This window comes from Pelodiscus sinensis, unplaced genomic scaffold (genome assembly GCF_049634645.1).
Source record: "Pelodiscus sinensis isolate JC-2024 unplaced genomic scaffold, ASM4963464v1 ctg132, whole genome shotgun sequence".
Taxonomy (NCBI): domain Eukaryota; kingdom Metazoa; phylum Chordata; order Testudines; family Trionychidae; genus Pelodiscus; species Pelodiscus sinensis.
The window spans coordinates 135,299-150,444 of record NW_027465841.1 but is presented as its reverse complement, the minus strand read 5'-3'; the positions used below and the strand labels follow the sequence as shown (position 1 = coordinate 150,444).

Here is a 15,146-nt window from a genome sequence, read left to right as displayed (position 1 = left end):
ACTGCCCACCCGCTCTTGCGTAAGGCAATTTACAGTACGGCGTGGCAAAAGAGGACTTCTTGTGCAAGGGCTACGCTCTTTTTTAACAGGTGTAAGCCCTCTTGTGTGGGAGCTCTTGCGCAAGAGGGCAGTGTGGACGCTGGGCAGGGATTTCTTGCGCAAGAGAGCATCCACACTGCCATGGGTGTTCTTGCACAAGAAGCCGCCAGTGTAGACACAGCCTCACTGAGCAGAAAGACATGCCCCTCTACAGTGTGTGTGTGGGGGGTGGGGAAGGGGGCAGCCTAGTTGATTTTGTGTGCTCCAGCCTCTCAGTGCTCCAGCATCCCTGCTGTCCCACCATCTGAGGTTCTCCAAAGCCAGATCCAGGCAAGCCAAGGACCACATCTGGGCCTGAAGTTGCCCATCTCTGCTCTTGAGTGAAGCTCTGATGTATCGGAGGACAAAGCAGGCTCTGCATAATCACTAACTGCAATGTTTGTGTCCTCACACTTGGGCCTTGGATGTAGCTGAGGCAATGACTTGCTACTGGACCAAGTTTAGCTGTATCAAGTCTTGTGTGTTCTGTAGCCATTACTGGCCAGACTTGGGCACGTGGATTTGGACATCTGTACCTTAGGCAAACCTTTGATTTGCACTGGAGTGTGGATAAGGGATTGGTTACTGCACCAGCCATGTTCCTGCAGGTGTTGAATCTTGAGCTGCTGTTGTGGTGTAATCAGGCACACTCCATCCCAAGGACTCCAGTATAGACAATGGGAATACCTGCTTACAGCATAGCATTTCACCGGAGAACTAAGGGAGTCCAGAGAGCAGTTCTGGGGCACCTCTCAGAAGATTAGCTTAGTTTACATTCTTGACCCTTTGGTACAGCATGTAGCCTACTTGAGAACAGATCGTAGAATCATAGGCTACGTCTAGATTGCATCCCTTTTTCGTAAGAGGGATGCAAATTAGACTTACCGCAATTGCTAATGAAGCGGGGATTTAAATCTCCCCCGCTTCATTAGCATAAAAATGGCTGCCGCTTTTTTTCGGCTCAGAGCGTTGCCGGAAAAAAGCGCCAGTCTAGATGCGGATCTTTCGGAAAATAAAGCCTTTTCCGAAAGATCCCTTAAGGGGAAGGCTTTATTTTCCGAAAGATCCGCGTCTAGACTGGCGCTTTTTTCCGGCAAAGCTCCGAGCCGAAAAAAAGCGGCAGCCATTTTTATGCTAATGAAGTGGGGGAGATTTAAATCCCCGCTTCATTAGCAATTGCGATACGTCTAATTTGCATCCCTCTGCATCCCTTTTTCGTAAATCTAGACATAGCCATAGATCTGGAAGAGAGCTCAGGAGGTCAAGTCCAGCCCCTGCCCAAGGCAGGACCAGGACCAACCCCAACCTCCTGCGTAGTCCTGATGTTTTTTTTTTTTTTTAGGGACACAAGTTGGGTATGCTAATAGCTTTTATGGGACCAACATCTGGTTAGAGAAGCTTCACCTGAAGAAAAGCTCTGCGTAGCTTGCAAGCTTATCTTTCACTGAGAGCTGTTGATCCAATAAAAATAAACCTTACCCACCTTGTGTCTCTGCCTGGGACCAAGACAGCTACAACTCCAATGCCACCAGTTCTGTGAGAAATTCTCATCCATTCTTCTCACTTCAGGTTTCTCTGGCAAGGCAAATACTTTCTTCCCAGCCACCAGAGAGTTGATGTTCATTTGTTCTCTCAGCTGGTTTTGATCCATACAAAGCAAAAGACTTGTGAATTGTCCTTAAGGAGACCTGGATGATCTAGGTCTAAGCCCTGTACTTAACTTCTGTGACATGGGGCCTCTTGCAGAATCTCTGCCTCATTGGTCTGGTCAGGATAATACCGCTCTGTCCCATGGGGCCATGAGGAGCACTAAAAGGGCTGGGGGGAGGACATGTAAGAAAATCTGCACCCAGTTCTGTGGATAAGGTAAACAAATGCTGCTTCCTTTTGTGAGCAGGTGGAGCAGACTTCCTAGGTCTGGTCTCCCCCTGCAGCCATAATGTGGTTGTTCTGATCATGCCACGGTAGGATACCACACATGGGCTCCTGCGGTGGGTATAATTATCAGGAGGAATATTGAGGTGGTGACCCAGGACCCAGCTGTGGAATTGTTTATCGCATCAGCCTTTCATTGACAACAGTGGCAGGATGTGGTAGGGCCCTACACGTATATGGGGTAAACTACAGCAGCAACTGGAACTTCCCATATTGGGATGAGAGAGGCTGATGCTGACCTGTCTCAGGCAACTTCCTGTTTTAAGGGGGAAGAGGGCAGTTTGTCCTGACATGGTTTCCTGGTGGGGCTGCTGCTGAAGGAGAGGAAGAGACCCTGGGGAGCAACAGCAATTCTGGTTTCTAGAGGGTTGTGTCCACAACTGGGTTTTGTTTCTACTAGTGGTGCACATCCACACATGCTTCAGTGCACCTTACAAAATTAGTTCTGGACATGGATGGAAAACCACATATGAATGGAAAAGATTGGTAGGATGTGACTGCCAGTTGGAGCTATGTGGCTAGGAACCACCCTTTGTAGCCACCAGCCTCAGAAATGCCTGAGGGGTGCGGGCAGAAAAGACCAACACCCCATAAGGTGCTGCCAACAGGTGTAACCATAAGGGGTAGTACTCGGAGGAGCTTAAGCACTGTGACATGGCAGCCCCTCCCCAGATGCCAGTAGGAGGTCATACCCGTCTCTCCCCTGTTAGCAGATAGCATGCTTTACTGCTCCTCCTCGAGCCTTATTCTGATTCTGGGGGTGTGGAGAGGGTGAATAAAGAAAAGTTATTTATTAGTTCCCATACTAGAACTAGAGGACAGAAATGGTGTCCCTGGCCTCTGTTTGTCAGAGGCTGGAGATGGATGGCACGAGACAAATCCCTTGATCATTATCTTTGGTCCACCCCTTCTGGGGCACCTGGTGCTGCTACTGTCAGCAGACAGGCTACTGGGCTAGATGGACGTTTGGTCGGACCCCGTATGTCCGCTCTTATGGTCTGGCCACAGTCAACAGCTTGGAAAGAACCAATTCCATCCCCTGGGAGCAGATGCTCCAGTAACAGTTTGACCTACTGCTTCTTTGTCTGGGGGAGCCCAGCTTGTACCCGTAGGATTTGGCTGAATAGGTCCCAAAACGGTGGGTTTACGGCTCAGGGTCCACAAGGGGGGAAGGGACAAAGCAGCTGGAAAATCATATCCCTAGAGCTCTGCAAATTCTCAGCTGTGGGTGTGGATTTGCATGGCTTGTTTTTCTTGCTATGGAGGCAGACCTAGAATCCTGCAAATGTGTAGATACCCGCTTTATATCTGGGGGGCATCTGCAGATCGCTTGCGGATGTGGATAACAATTTTATATCCACACAGGGCTCTACATATTGCTCCCCCGGATCCCCTAACCTCTCATCTCACAGTCCTCCACTGTCTTGGGCCCCCAGCTGCATACCCTGAGAAGGGGAAAAGGGAGGACCTGTTTGGCCTTTGTTGCACAGAGGTGATGTCACAGCAGTGCCTTATGGGAAATGTTTCCCTGGCCTCCCATCTAGGCTGTCTCTACACTGGCGTGATCTTGTGCCAAAGTGGCTGCTCTTGCTGCCTGTCTACACTAGCCGTGTGTTCTTGTGCAAATAAACTGATGTTCTACTGTATGAAATCAGGGCTTGGCGCAAGAGCTATGATGCTCCTGGTCAGGAATAAGCCCTTTTGCGCAATTGTTCTTGCGCAAGAGGCCAGTGTAGACAGGCAACATGAATTTCTTGCGCTAGAAAGCCCTATGGTTAAAATGGCCATCAGAGCTTTCTTGCGCAAGAGCGTGTCTACACTGGCATGAATGCTCTTGTGCAAAAGCACATGCCAGTGTAGATGCTCTCTTGCACAACTACTTTAACACAAGAAGTCTTGCGCTAAAGAGTTTTTGCACAAGATCATGCCAGTGTAGAGGTCCTACAGTATAGTTATTGAGGCCCCATGGCACTATGGGAAATGTATTTCCTCCTGCCTCAATCTCCCATAAGCTATTGCAGGCCCCAGCGTCCTGTGGGAAATGTATTTTCCCAGGCCTCCATCTCCCATCAGCCAGTACAGGCAATGTACGGTTAGTGTGGGGCCAAGAGGGATGCGCAGGACAACTGAGGAATACTGTCAGGGAAGAAGGCCAAATTCTTCCTTGACAGTCTGCATTTTTCTGCCTACTCCAAATACCAATGGGCTGAGAAACAATCTCCACTCATTGACATATCTGCTTTCCATGACTAACTTTGCATATGTTCCCCTGGGTGTGCATAAAACGCACTGGCTATGTCTACACTGGCGGGTTCTTGTGCAAGTACAGCCATTCTTGCGCAAGAACCCGCAGAGCGTCCACACTGCCCACCCTCTCTTGCACAAGAAGATTTACAGTACGGCGTGATAAGAGGGCTTCTTGCATAAGAGCTATGCTTTTTTAACAGGTGTAAGCCCTCTTGCGCAGGAGCTCCTGCGTAAGAGAGCAGTGTGGACACTCGGCAGGGATTTCTTGCACAAGAAAGCCCTATGGCTAAAATGGCCATCAGAGCTTTTTTGCGCAAGAGAGCATCCACACTGCCATGGGCGCTCTTGCACAAAAGCACAGCTTACACATGGCAGTGTGGATGTTTTCTTGCACAAGAAGCCGTGAGTGTAAACATAGTCTCATTCACTGCTATCTAAACTGTGCTGTTGAACATGCACGCCAAAATCTGGGTCAGCAATTGTGTAGTGCATGTATCGTGAGTTCTTAAGCAAAATTTAATAATTAGATAATTCAACTCTGATGTACAGATCCTTTCCTCATAACTTATACACCATGTGAAGTTTTATTTCCCCTGCCTTTATCTCCCATCAGCCATGTGGGCACCATGGGGAATGCACACATTTGTGGGTCTTAATGTCCACCCACTGTCCTTTTCCTATCCCTGTTCCGTGGCTCTGCTTCCTCTAGAGAGGATCTAGTTAACTTAAAGAGTGTAAAAGCCTGCCAGAGCTATTAGCAGAAAGAGCCATTCAGTTGCTAACGAAGCCAATTTAACAGGCATTTGCCAACTCCAGGTATATAGCATGTCCTTTCTGAAAATACGGTGTTAGTTCACAGGACCTTAGTTTAAATTTTCTCCTGGGGCTACTAGACCAGTGTTTTTCAACCTTTTTTTTTTTTTTTTTAATAAAGTACCCCTTTTAAAATATATGTATCCTCTTAAAAAAAAAAGTACCCCCAGTACCTACAGGTTTTTTTCACACATTTTTTTCCCCATTGCAACACATTTGTTTAAATAATTTAATCATAGCTGAGCGGACAATGAAATTTTTGCATGTAAAAAGTACAAAAATAATTAAGCACTGTTAACAAAAGTTCAGTTTTCTCCAAATTTCAGTTGCGTTGAATTACCTCTCCCCCCCCCCCGACGTCTCTGGAGTACCCCTAAAGCTACTTGTACCACTAAATCATAGAATCATAGAACTGGAAGGGACCTCGAGAGGTCATCGAGTCCAGCCCCCCGCCCTCAAGGCAGGACCAAGCTCCGTCTACACCATCCCTGATAGATGTCTATCGAACACAGTGTCTTCTCCTTGTGTGCAATGAGATAATGTAACAGTGTGTGACAAACAGGAGATGCTTTTGTTTTTCTGCCTCAGCATCCCAATCCGTCCAATGGGAAAGGAACATCTGTGTCACTCCTGGCAGAAATGAGAATGGGCATTAAAGCACTCTGTGGAGGAGAAAGGATTGTGTCATGGTGTTGAGTGCCAAAGCATTTGGAAATTTGCTAAAATGTCTAGTCTAGAGGAACAAGAAATGGCCGGAGACAAATCCCACAGGAAGATGTGCATGAAAGAGGCTGGGGTTTGTACTGGGGTCTGACTAGAGCTTTATACCCCTCACTGTCCCTTGGCAGATGCAGCCTCTGACCCGTGGTGGCTCTGCAAGGGGCTTGATGAAGAGTTGGAGGCTGGGTGGGGGCTCTGTGGGCAGACTCCCAGACACAGAGGGGGCTGGAGGCCGGGAGGGGGCTATGTGGGCAGACTCCCCTGACACAGAGGGGGCTGGAGGCCGGGAGGGAGCTCTGTGGGCAGACTCCCTTGACACAGAGGGGGCTGGAGGCCGGGAGGGGGCTCTGTGGGCAGACTCCTGACAGAGGAGTCTGGAGGCCGGGGGGGGGGTGGCGGCTCCGTGGGCAGACTCCCCAGATGCAGAGGGGGACTGGAGGCCGGTGGTGGGCTGGGGGCCGACTCCCCAGATGCAGGGAGAGCCGGGGGGCAGACTCTCCAGACGCAGGGGGGGCTGGAGGCTGAGGGGGGCGGGGAGCGGACTCCCCAGACGCAGAGGGGGGCTGGAGGCCGGTGGTGGGCTGGGGGCAGACTCCCCAGACGCAGGGGGAGACAGGGAGGCAGACTCCCCAGACGCAGGGGGAGACAGGGAGGCAGACTCCCCAGAAGCAGGGGGAGACAGGGAGGCAGACTCCCCAGAAGCAGGGGGAGACAGGGAGGCAGACTCCCCAGACGCAGAGGGGGGCTGGAGGCCGGTGGTGGGCTGGGGGCAGACTCCCCAGACGCAGGGGGAGACAGGGAGGCACACTCCCCAGACTCGGGGGGGGGGCTGGAGGCCGAGGGGGGCTGGGGGCAGACTCCCCAGACGCGGGGGGGGGGGGCTGGAGGCCGGTGGTGGGCTGGGGGCAGACTCCCCAGACGCAGAGGGGGGCTGGAGGCCGGTGGTGGGCTGGGGGCAGACTCCCCAGACGCAGAGGGGGGCTGGGGGCAGACTCCCCAGACGCAGAGGGGGGCTGGGGGCAGACTCCCCAGAAGCAGGGGGAGACAGGGAGGCAGACTCCCCAGACGCAGAGGGGGGCTGGAGGCCGGTGGTGGGCTGGGGGCAGACTCCCCAGACGCAGGGAGAGACAGAGAGGCACACTCCCCAGACTCGGGGGGGGGGCTGGAGGCCGAGGGGGGCTGGGGGCAGACTCCCCAGACGCGGGGGGGGGGGGCTGGAGGCCGGTGGTGGGCTGGGGGCAGACTCCCCAGACGCAGAGGGGGGCTGGAGGCCGGTGGTGGGCTGGGGGCAGACTCCCCAGACACAGAGGGGGGCTGGGGGCAGACACCCCAGACGCGGGTGGGTGCGGGGGGGGGCTGGAGGCCGGTGGTGGGCTGGGGGCAGACTCCCCAGACGCGGGGGGGCGCAGGGGGGGGGCTGGGGGCAGACTCCCCAGACGCGGGGGGGGGCTGGGGGCGGCTGGGGGCAGACTCCCCAGACGCGGGGGGGGGGGCTGGGGGCAGACTCCCCAGGCGCGGGGGGGCGCTGGGGGCAGACTCCCCAGACGCAGAGGGGGGCTGGAGGCCGGTGGTGGGCTGGGGGCAGACTCCCCAGACGCGGAGGGGGGCTGGAGGCCGGTGGTGGGCTGGGGGCAGACTCCCCAGACGCGGAGGGGGGCTGGAGGCCGGTGGTGGGCTGGGGGCAGACTCCCCAGACGCAGAGGGGGGCTGGGGGCAGACTCCCCAGACACAGAGGGGGGCTGGGGGCAGACTCCCCAGACGCGGGTGGGTGCGGGGGGGGGGCTGGAGGCCGAGGGGGGCTGGGGGCAGACTCCCCAGACGCAGAGGGGGGCTGGGGGCAGACTCCCCAGACGCGGGTGGGTGCGGGGGGGGGCTGGAGGCCGAGGGGGGCTGGGGGCAGACTCCCCAGACGCGGGGGGGCGCAGGGGGGGGCGCTGGGGGCAGACTCCCCAGACGCGGGGGGGGGGCTGGGGGCAGACTCCCCAGACGCGGGGGGGGGGCTGGGGGCCGGTATTCAGGGCGCACTGGACGGTACGTTCTCGGCTGTAGGAAGAGACCGGAAATCCGATCTGTCTGCCGGGGACCTGCCGCCGCCCGCGTCGCTCACACGGAAGCGGGGCCGGGGCCGGGGGGCGGTCAGTAGTGGGCGGGGCCGGGGGCGGGAGGCTGAGGGGACGGAGCCGGGGGCGGTCAGTAGTGGGCGGGGCCGGGGGCGGAGCGGGGGCGGGAGGCTGAGGGGGCGGGCCGGGGCGGTCAGTAGTGAGCGGGGCCGGGGGCGGGAAGCTGAGGGGGCGGGGCCTGGCGGGCGGCACGCGATGGCGGGCGGATCGGAGGCGCCGGGCCGGGCCGGGCTCCGCTATTTCTGCACCGCCGGCCGCGGCCTGGAGCCCTTCCTGCTGCGCGAGGTGCGGGCCCGCCTGGGGGCCACGGAGGTGAGGGGCTCGCCCGCGCGGGGGGGGCTCTGCAGGGACCCAGGGCTGTTGGGGGGGGGGCCGGGGTTGGTCGGGGAGCAGGGGGCTATGGAAGTGGGGGGGGCTCTGCAGGGACCCAGGCTGTTGGGGGGGGGCTGGGGTTGGTCGGGGAGCAGGGGGCTATGGAAGTGGGGGGGCTCTGCAGGGACCCAGAGCTGTTGGGGGGGGCCGGGGTTGGTCGGGGAGCAGGGGGGCTATGGAAGTGGGGGGGCTCTGCAGGGACCCAGGGCTGTTGGGGGGGGGCCGGGGTTAGTCGGGGAGCAGGGGGGCTATGGAAGTGGGGGGCTCTGCAGGGACCCAGAGCTGTTGGGGGGGGCTGGGGTTGGTCGGGGAGCAGGGGGCTATGGAAGTGGGGGGGCTCTGCAGGGACCCAGGGCTGTTGGGGGGGGGCTGGGGTTGGTCGGGGAGCAGGGGGGCTATGGAAGTGGGGGGGCTCTGCAGGGACCCAGGGCTGTTGGGGGGGGCTGGGTTGGTCGGGGAGCAGGGGGGCTATGGAAGTGGGGGGGCTCTGCAGGGACCCAGAGCTGTTGGGGGGGGCCGGGGTTGGTCGGGGAGCAGGGGGGCTATGGAAAGTGGGGGGGCTCTGCAGGGACCCAGGGCGGTTGTTGGGCTGGGGTTGGTCGGGGAGGCAGGGGGCTATGGAAGTGGGGGGGCTCTGCAGGGACCCAGAGCTGTTGGGGGGGGCCGGGGTTAGTCGGGAGCAGGGGGCTATGGAAGTGGGGGGGCTCTGCAGGGACCCAGAGCTGTTGGGGGGGGCTGGGGTTGGTCGGGGAGCAGGGGGCTATGGAAGTGGGGGGGCTCTGCAGGGACCCAGGGCTGTTGGGGGGGGGCTGGGGTTGGTCGGGGAGCAGGGGGGCTATGGAAGTGGGGGGGCTCTGCAGGGACCCAGGGCTGTTGGGGGGGGGCTGGGGTTGGTCGGGGAGCAGGGGGGCTATGGAAGTGGGGGGGCTCTGCAGGGACCCAGAGCTGTTGGGGGGGGGCCGGGGTTGGTCGGGGAGCAGGGGGGCTATGGAAGTGGGGGGGCTCTGCAGGGACCCAGGGCTGTTGGGGGGGGCCGGGGTTGGTCGGGGAGCAGGGGGCTATGGAAGTGGGGGGGCTCTGCAGGGACCCAGAGCTGTTGGGGGGGGCCGGGGTTGGTCGGGGAGCAGGGGGGCTATGGAAGTGGGGGGGCTCTGCAGGGACCCAGAGCTGTTGGGGGGGGCCGGGGTTGGTCGGGGAGCAGGGGGGCTATGGAAGTGGGGGGCTGTGCAGGGACCCAGAGCTGTTGGGGAGCGCTGGGGTTGGTCGGGGAGCAGGGGGCTATGGAAGTGGGGGGGCTCTGCAGGGACCCAGGGCTGTTGGGGGGGGCGGGGTTGGTCGGGGAGCAGGGGGGCTATGGAAGTGGGGGGGCTCTGCAGGGACCCAGGGCTGTTGGGGGGGGGGGCTGGGGTTGGTCGGGGAGCAGGGGGGCTATGGAAGTGGGGGGGCTCTGCAGGGACCCAGGGCTGTTGGGGGGGGGGGCTGGGGTTGGTCGGGGAGCAGGGGGCTATGGAAGTGGGGGGGCTCTGCAGGGACCCAGGGCTGTTGGGGGGGGGGCCGGGGTTGGTCGGGGAGCAGGGGGCTATGGAAGTGGGGGGGCTCTGCAGGGACCCAGGGCTGTTGGGGGGGGCTGGGGTTGGTCGGGGAGCAGGGGGGCTATGGAAGTGGGGGGGCTCTGCAGGGACCCAGGGCTGTTGGGGGGGGGGGGCTGGGGTTGGTCGGGGAGCAGGGGGGCTATGGAAGTGGGGGGGCTCTGCAGGGACCCAGAGCTGTTGGAGGGGGGGCCGGGGTTGGTCGGGGAGCAGGGGGGCTATGGAAGTGGGGGGGCTCTGCAGGGACCCAGGGCTGTTGGGGGGGGGGCTGGGGTTGGTCGGGGAGCGGGGGGCTATGGAAGTGGGGGGGCTCTGCAGGGACCCAGGGCTGTTGGGGGGGGCTGGGGTTGGTCGGGGAGCAGGGGGCTATGGAAGTGGGGGGGCTCTGCAGGGACCCAGGGCTGTTGGGGGGGGCTGGGGTTGGTCGGGGAGCAGGGGGGCTATTATGGAAGTGGGGGGGCTCTGCAGGGACCCAGAGCTGTTGGGGGGGGCCGGGGTTAGTCGGGGAGCAGGGGGCTATGGAAGTGAGGGGGCTCTGCAGGGACCCAGAGCTGTTGGGGGGGGCCGGGGTTGGTCGGGGAGCAGGGGGCTATGGAAGTGGGGGGGCTCTGCAGGGACCCAGGGCTGTTGGGGGGGGCCGGGGTTGGTCGGGGAGCAGGGGGGCTATGGAAGTGGGGGGGCTCTGCAGGGACCCAGAGCTGTTGGGGGGGGGGCTGGGGTTGGTCGGGGAGCAGGGGGGCTATGGAAGTGGGGGGGCTCTGCAGGGACCCAGGGCTGTTGGGGGGGGCTGGGGTTGGTCGGGGAGCAGGGGGGCTATGGAAGTGGGGGGGCTCTGCAGGGACCCAGGGCTGTTGGGGGGGGGGGCTGGGGTTGGTCGGGGAGCAGGGGGCTATGGAAGTGGGGGGGCTCTGCAGGGACCCAGGGCTGTTGGAGGCGGGGCCGGGGTTGGTCGGGGAGCAGGGGGCTATGGAAGTGGGGGGGCTCTGCAGGGACCCAGGGCTGTTGGGGGGGGGCTGGGGTTGGTCGGGGAGCAGGGGGGCTATGGAAGTGGGGGGCTCTGCAGGGACCCAGGGCTGTTGGGGGGCGGGGCTGGGGTTGGTCGGGGGAGCAGGGGGGCTATGGAAGTGGGGGGGCTCTGCAGGGACCCAGGGCTGTTGGGGGGGGGGGGCTGGGGTTGGTCGGGGAGCAGGGGGCTATGGAAGTGGGGGGGCTCTGCAGGGACCCAGAGCTGTTGGAGGGGGGGCCGGGGTTGGTCGGGGAGCAGGGGGCTATGGAAGTGGGGGGGCTCTGCAGGGACCCAGGGCTGTTGGGGGGGGCTGGGGTTGGTCGGGGAGCAGGGGGGCTATGGAAGTGGGGGGGCTCTGCAGGGACCCAGGGCTGTTGGGGGGGGGGCTGGGGTTGGTCGGGGAGCAGGGGGGCTATGGAAGTGGGGGGGCTCTGCAGGGACCCAGAGCTGTTGGAGGGGGGGGCCGGGGTTGGTCGGGGAGCAGGGGGCTATGGAAGTGGGGGGGCTCTGCAGGGACCCAGGGCTGTTGGGGGGGGGGCTGGGGTTGGTCGGGGAGCAGGGGGCTATGGAAGTGGGGGGGCTCTGCAGGGACCCAGGGCTGTTGGGGGGGGCCGGGGTTGGTCGGGGAGCAGGGGGGCTATGGAAGTGGGGGGGCTCTGCAGGGACCCAGGGCTGTTGGGGGGGGGGCTGGGGTTGGTCGGGGAGCGGGGGGCTATGGAAGTGGGGGGGCTCTGCAGGGACCCAGGGCTGTTGGGGGGGGCTGGGGTTGGTCGGGGAGCAGGGGGCTATGGAAGTGGGGGGGCTCTGCAGGGACCCAGGGCTGTTGGGGGGGGCTGGGGTTGGTCGGGGAGCAGGGGGGCTATGGAAGTGGGGGGGCTCTGCAGGGACCCAGAGCTGTTGGGGGGGGCCGGGGTTAGTCGGGGAGCAGGGGGCTATGGAAGTGAGGGGGCTCTGCAGGGACCCAGAGCTGTTGGGGGGGGGCCGGGGTTGGTCGGGGAGCAGGGGGCTATGGAAGTGGGGGGGCTCTGCAGGGACCCAGGGCTGTTGGGGGGGGCCGGGGTTGGTCGGGGAGCAGGGGGGCTATGGAAGTGGGGGGGCTCTGCAGGGACCCAGAGCTGTTGGGGGGGGGGCTGGGGTTGGTCGGGGAGCAGGGGGGCTATGGAAGTGGGGGGGCTCTGCAGGGACCCAGGGCTGTTGGGGGGGGGCTGGGGTTGGTCGGGGAGCAGGGGGGCTATGGAAGTGGGGGGGCTCTGCAGGGACCCAGGGCTGTTGGGGGGGGGGGCTGGGGTTGGTCGGGGAGCAGGGGGCTATGGAAGTGGGGGGGCTCTGCAGGGACCCAGGGCTGTTGGGGGGGGGGGGCTGGGGTTGGTCGGGGAGCAGGGGGGCTATGGAAGTGGGGGGGCTCTGCAGGGACCCAGAGCTGTTGGGGGGAGGGGCTGGGGTTGGTCGGGGAGCAGGGGGGCTATGGAAGTGGGGGGGCTCTGCAGGGACCCAGAGCTGTTGGGGGGGGCTGGGGTTGGTCGGGGAGCAGGGGGGCTATGGAAGTGGGGGGGCTCTGCAGGGACCCAGGGCTGTTGGGGGGGGGGGCTGGGGTTGGTCGGGGAGCAGGGGGCTATGGAAGTGGGGGGCTGTGCAGGGACCCAGGGCTGTTGGGGGGGGGTGGCTGGGGTTGGTCGGGGAGCAGGGAGCTATGGAAGTGGGGGGGCTCTGCAGGGACCCAGGGCTGTTGGGGGGGGGGGGGCTGGGGTTGGTCGGGGAGCAGGGGGGCTATGGAAGTGGGGGGGCTCTGCAGGGACCCAGGGCTGTTGGGGGGGGCTGGGGTTGGTCGGGGAGGAGGGGGCTATGGAAGTGGGGGGGCTCTGCAGGGACCCAGAGCTGTTGGGGGGGGGGCCGGGGTTGGTCGGGGAGCAGGGGGCTATGGAAGTGGGGGGGCTCTGCAGGGACCCAGAGCTGTTGGGGGGGGGCTGGGGTTGGTCGGGGAGCAGGGGGCTATGGAAGTGGGGGGGCTCTGCAGGGACCCAGGGCTGTTGGGGGGGGGCTGGGGTTGGTCGGGGAGGAGGGGGCTATGGAAGTGGGGGGGGCTCTGCAGGGACCCAGAGCTGTTGGGGGGGGGGGCTGGGGTTGGTCGGGGAGCAGGGGGCTATGGAAGTGGGGGGCTCTGCAGGGACCCAGGGCTGTTGGGGGGGGGGCTGGGGTTGGTCGGGGAGCAGGGGGCTATGGAAGTGGGGGGGCTATGAAGGGACCCAGGGCTGTTGGGGGGGGCTGGGGTTGGTCGGGGAGCGGGGGGCTATGGAAGTGGGGGGGCTCTGCAGGGACCCGGGGCTTGGGGGGCAGGGAATAGGAGGAGGCTGGGGTGGGGCACGGAGCAGGAGGGCTGCGCAAGTGGGGGGCTCTGCAGGGACCCAGAGTTGTTGGAGGGGGGGCCGGGGTTGGTCGGGGAGCAGGGGGGCTATGGAAGTGGGGGGGCTCTGCAGGGACCCAGGGCTGTTGGAGGCGGGGCTGGGGTTGGTCGGGGAGCAGGGGGGCTATGGAAGTGGGGGGCTGTGCAGGGACCCAGAGCTGTTGGGGGGGGCTGGGGTTGGTCGGGGAGCAGGGGGCTATGGAAGTGGGGGGGGCTCTGCAGGGACCCAGGGCTGTTGGGGGGGCTGGGGTTGGTCGGGGAGCAGGGGGCTATGGAAGTGGGGGGGGCTCTGCAGGGACCCGGGGCTTGGGGGGCAGGGAATAGGAGGAGGCTGGGGTGGGGCACGGAGCAGGAGGGCTGCGCAAGTGGGGGGCTCTGCAGGGACCCAGAGTTGTTGGAGGGGGGGCCGGGGGTTGGTCGGGGAGCAGGGGGGGCTATGGAAGTGGGGGGGCTCTGCAGGGACCCAGGGCTGTTGGGGGGGGCCGGGGTTGGTCGGGGAGCAGGGGGGCTATGGAAGTGGGGGGGCTCTGCAGGGACCCAGGGCTGTTGGGGGGGGGCCGGGGTTGGTCGGGGAGCAGGGGGCTATGGAAGTGGGGGGGCTCTGCAGGGACCCAGGGCTGTTGGGGGGGGCTGGGGTTGGTCGGGGAGCAGGGGGGCTATGGAAGTGGGGGGGCTCTGCAGGGACCCAGGGCGGTTGTTGGGCTGGGGTTGGTCGGGGAGCAGGGGGCTATGGAAGTGGGGGGGCTCTGCAGGGACCCAGAGCTGTTGGGGGGGGCCGGGGTTAGTCGGGGAGCAGGGGGCTATGGAAGTGGGGGGGCTCTGCAGGGACCCAGAGCTGTTGGGGGGGGCTGGGGTTGGTTGGGGAGCAGGGGGGCTATGGAAGTGGGGGGGCTCTGCAGGGACGCAGAGCTGTTGGGGGGGGCCGGGGTTGGTTGGGGAGCAGGGGGCTATGGAAGTGGGGGGGCTCTGCAGGGACCCAGAGCTGTTGGGGGGGGGGGGCTGGGGTTTGGTTGGGGAGCAGGGGGGCTATGGAAGTGGGGGGGCTCTGCAGGGACCCAGGGCTGTTGGGGGGGGGGGCTGGGGTTGGTCGGGGAGCAGGGGGCTATGGAAGTGGGGGGGCTCTGCAGGGACCCAGAGCTGTTGGGGGGGGGCCGGGGTTGGTCGGGGAGCAGGGGGCTATGGAAGTGGGGGGGTTCTGCAGGGACCCAGAGCTGTAGGGGGGGGCCGGGGTTGGTCGGGGAGCAGGGGGGCTATGGAAGTGGGGGGGCTCAGCAGGGACCCAGGGCTGTTGGGGGGGGGCTGGGGTTGGTCGGGGAGCAGGGGGGCTATGGAAGTGGGGGGGGCTCTGCAGGGACCCAGGGCTGTTGGGGGGGGCTGGGGTTGGTCGGGGAGCATGGGGGCTATGGAAGTGGGGGGGCTCTGCAGGGACCCAGAGCTGTTGGGGGGGGCCGGGGTTGGTCGGGGAGCAGGGGGGCTATGGAAGTGGGGGGGCTCTGCAGGGACCCAGAGCTGTTGGGGGGGGGCTGGGGTTGGTCGGGGAGCAGGGGGCTATGGAAGTGGGGGGGCTCTGCAGGGACCCAGGGCTGTTGGGGGGGGCTGGGGTTGGTCGGGGAGCAGGGGGCTATGGAAGTGGGGGGGCTCTGCAGGGACCCAGAGCTGTTGGGGGGGGGGCCGGGGTTAGTCGGGGAGCAGGGGGCTATGGAAGTGGGGGGGCTCTGCAGGGACCCAGAGCTGTTGGGGGGGGCCGGGGTTGGTCGGGGAGCAGGGGGGCTATGGAAGTGGGGGGGCTCTGCAGGGACCCAGAGCTGTTGGGGGGGGCCGGGGTTGGTCGGGGAGCAGGGGGCTATGGAAGTGGGGGGGCTCTG

The 15,146-nt window shown here is 63.5% G+C and overlaps 1 protein-coding gene across 5 annotated transcripts in view; it reads left to right on the top strand.

Annotated features, from left to right (window-relative positions):
- The first annotated feature begins 8,068 nt into the window (after positions 1-8,068).
- THUMPD2 (THUMP domain 2 tRNA and snRNA guanosine methyltransferase) overlaps positions 8,069-15,146 on the top strand; it is a 41,798-nt gene continuing 34,720 nt past the window's right edge. For 3 of the 5 annotated variants that reach the window (XR_012898750.1, XM_075914838.1, XM_075914836.1), the window contains exon 1: positions 8,069-8,225. Coding sequence is in view for 4 of the 5 variants with exons in the window: in XM_075914838.1 (XP_075770953.1) it covers positions 8,109-8,225 (117 nt within the window). In the remaining variant the exon portion in view is untranslated. The remainder of the gene's footprint in view (positions 8,226-15,146) is intronic. The other 2 variants (XM_075914839.1, XM_075914837.1) reach the window with 2 other exon arrangements.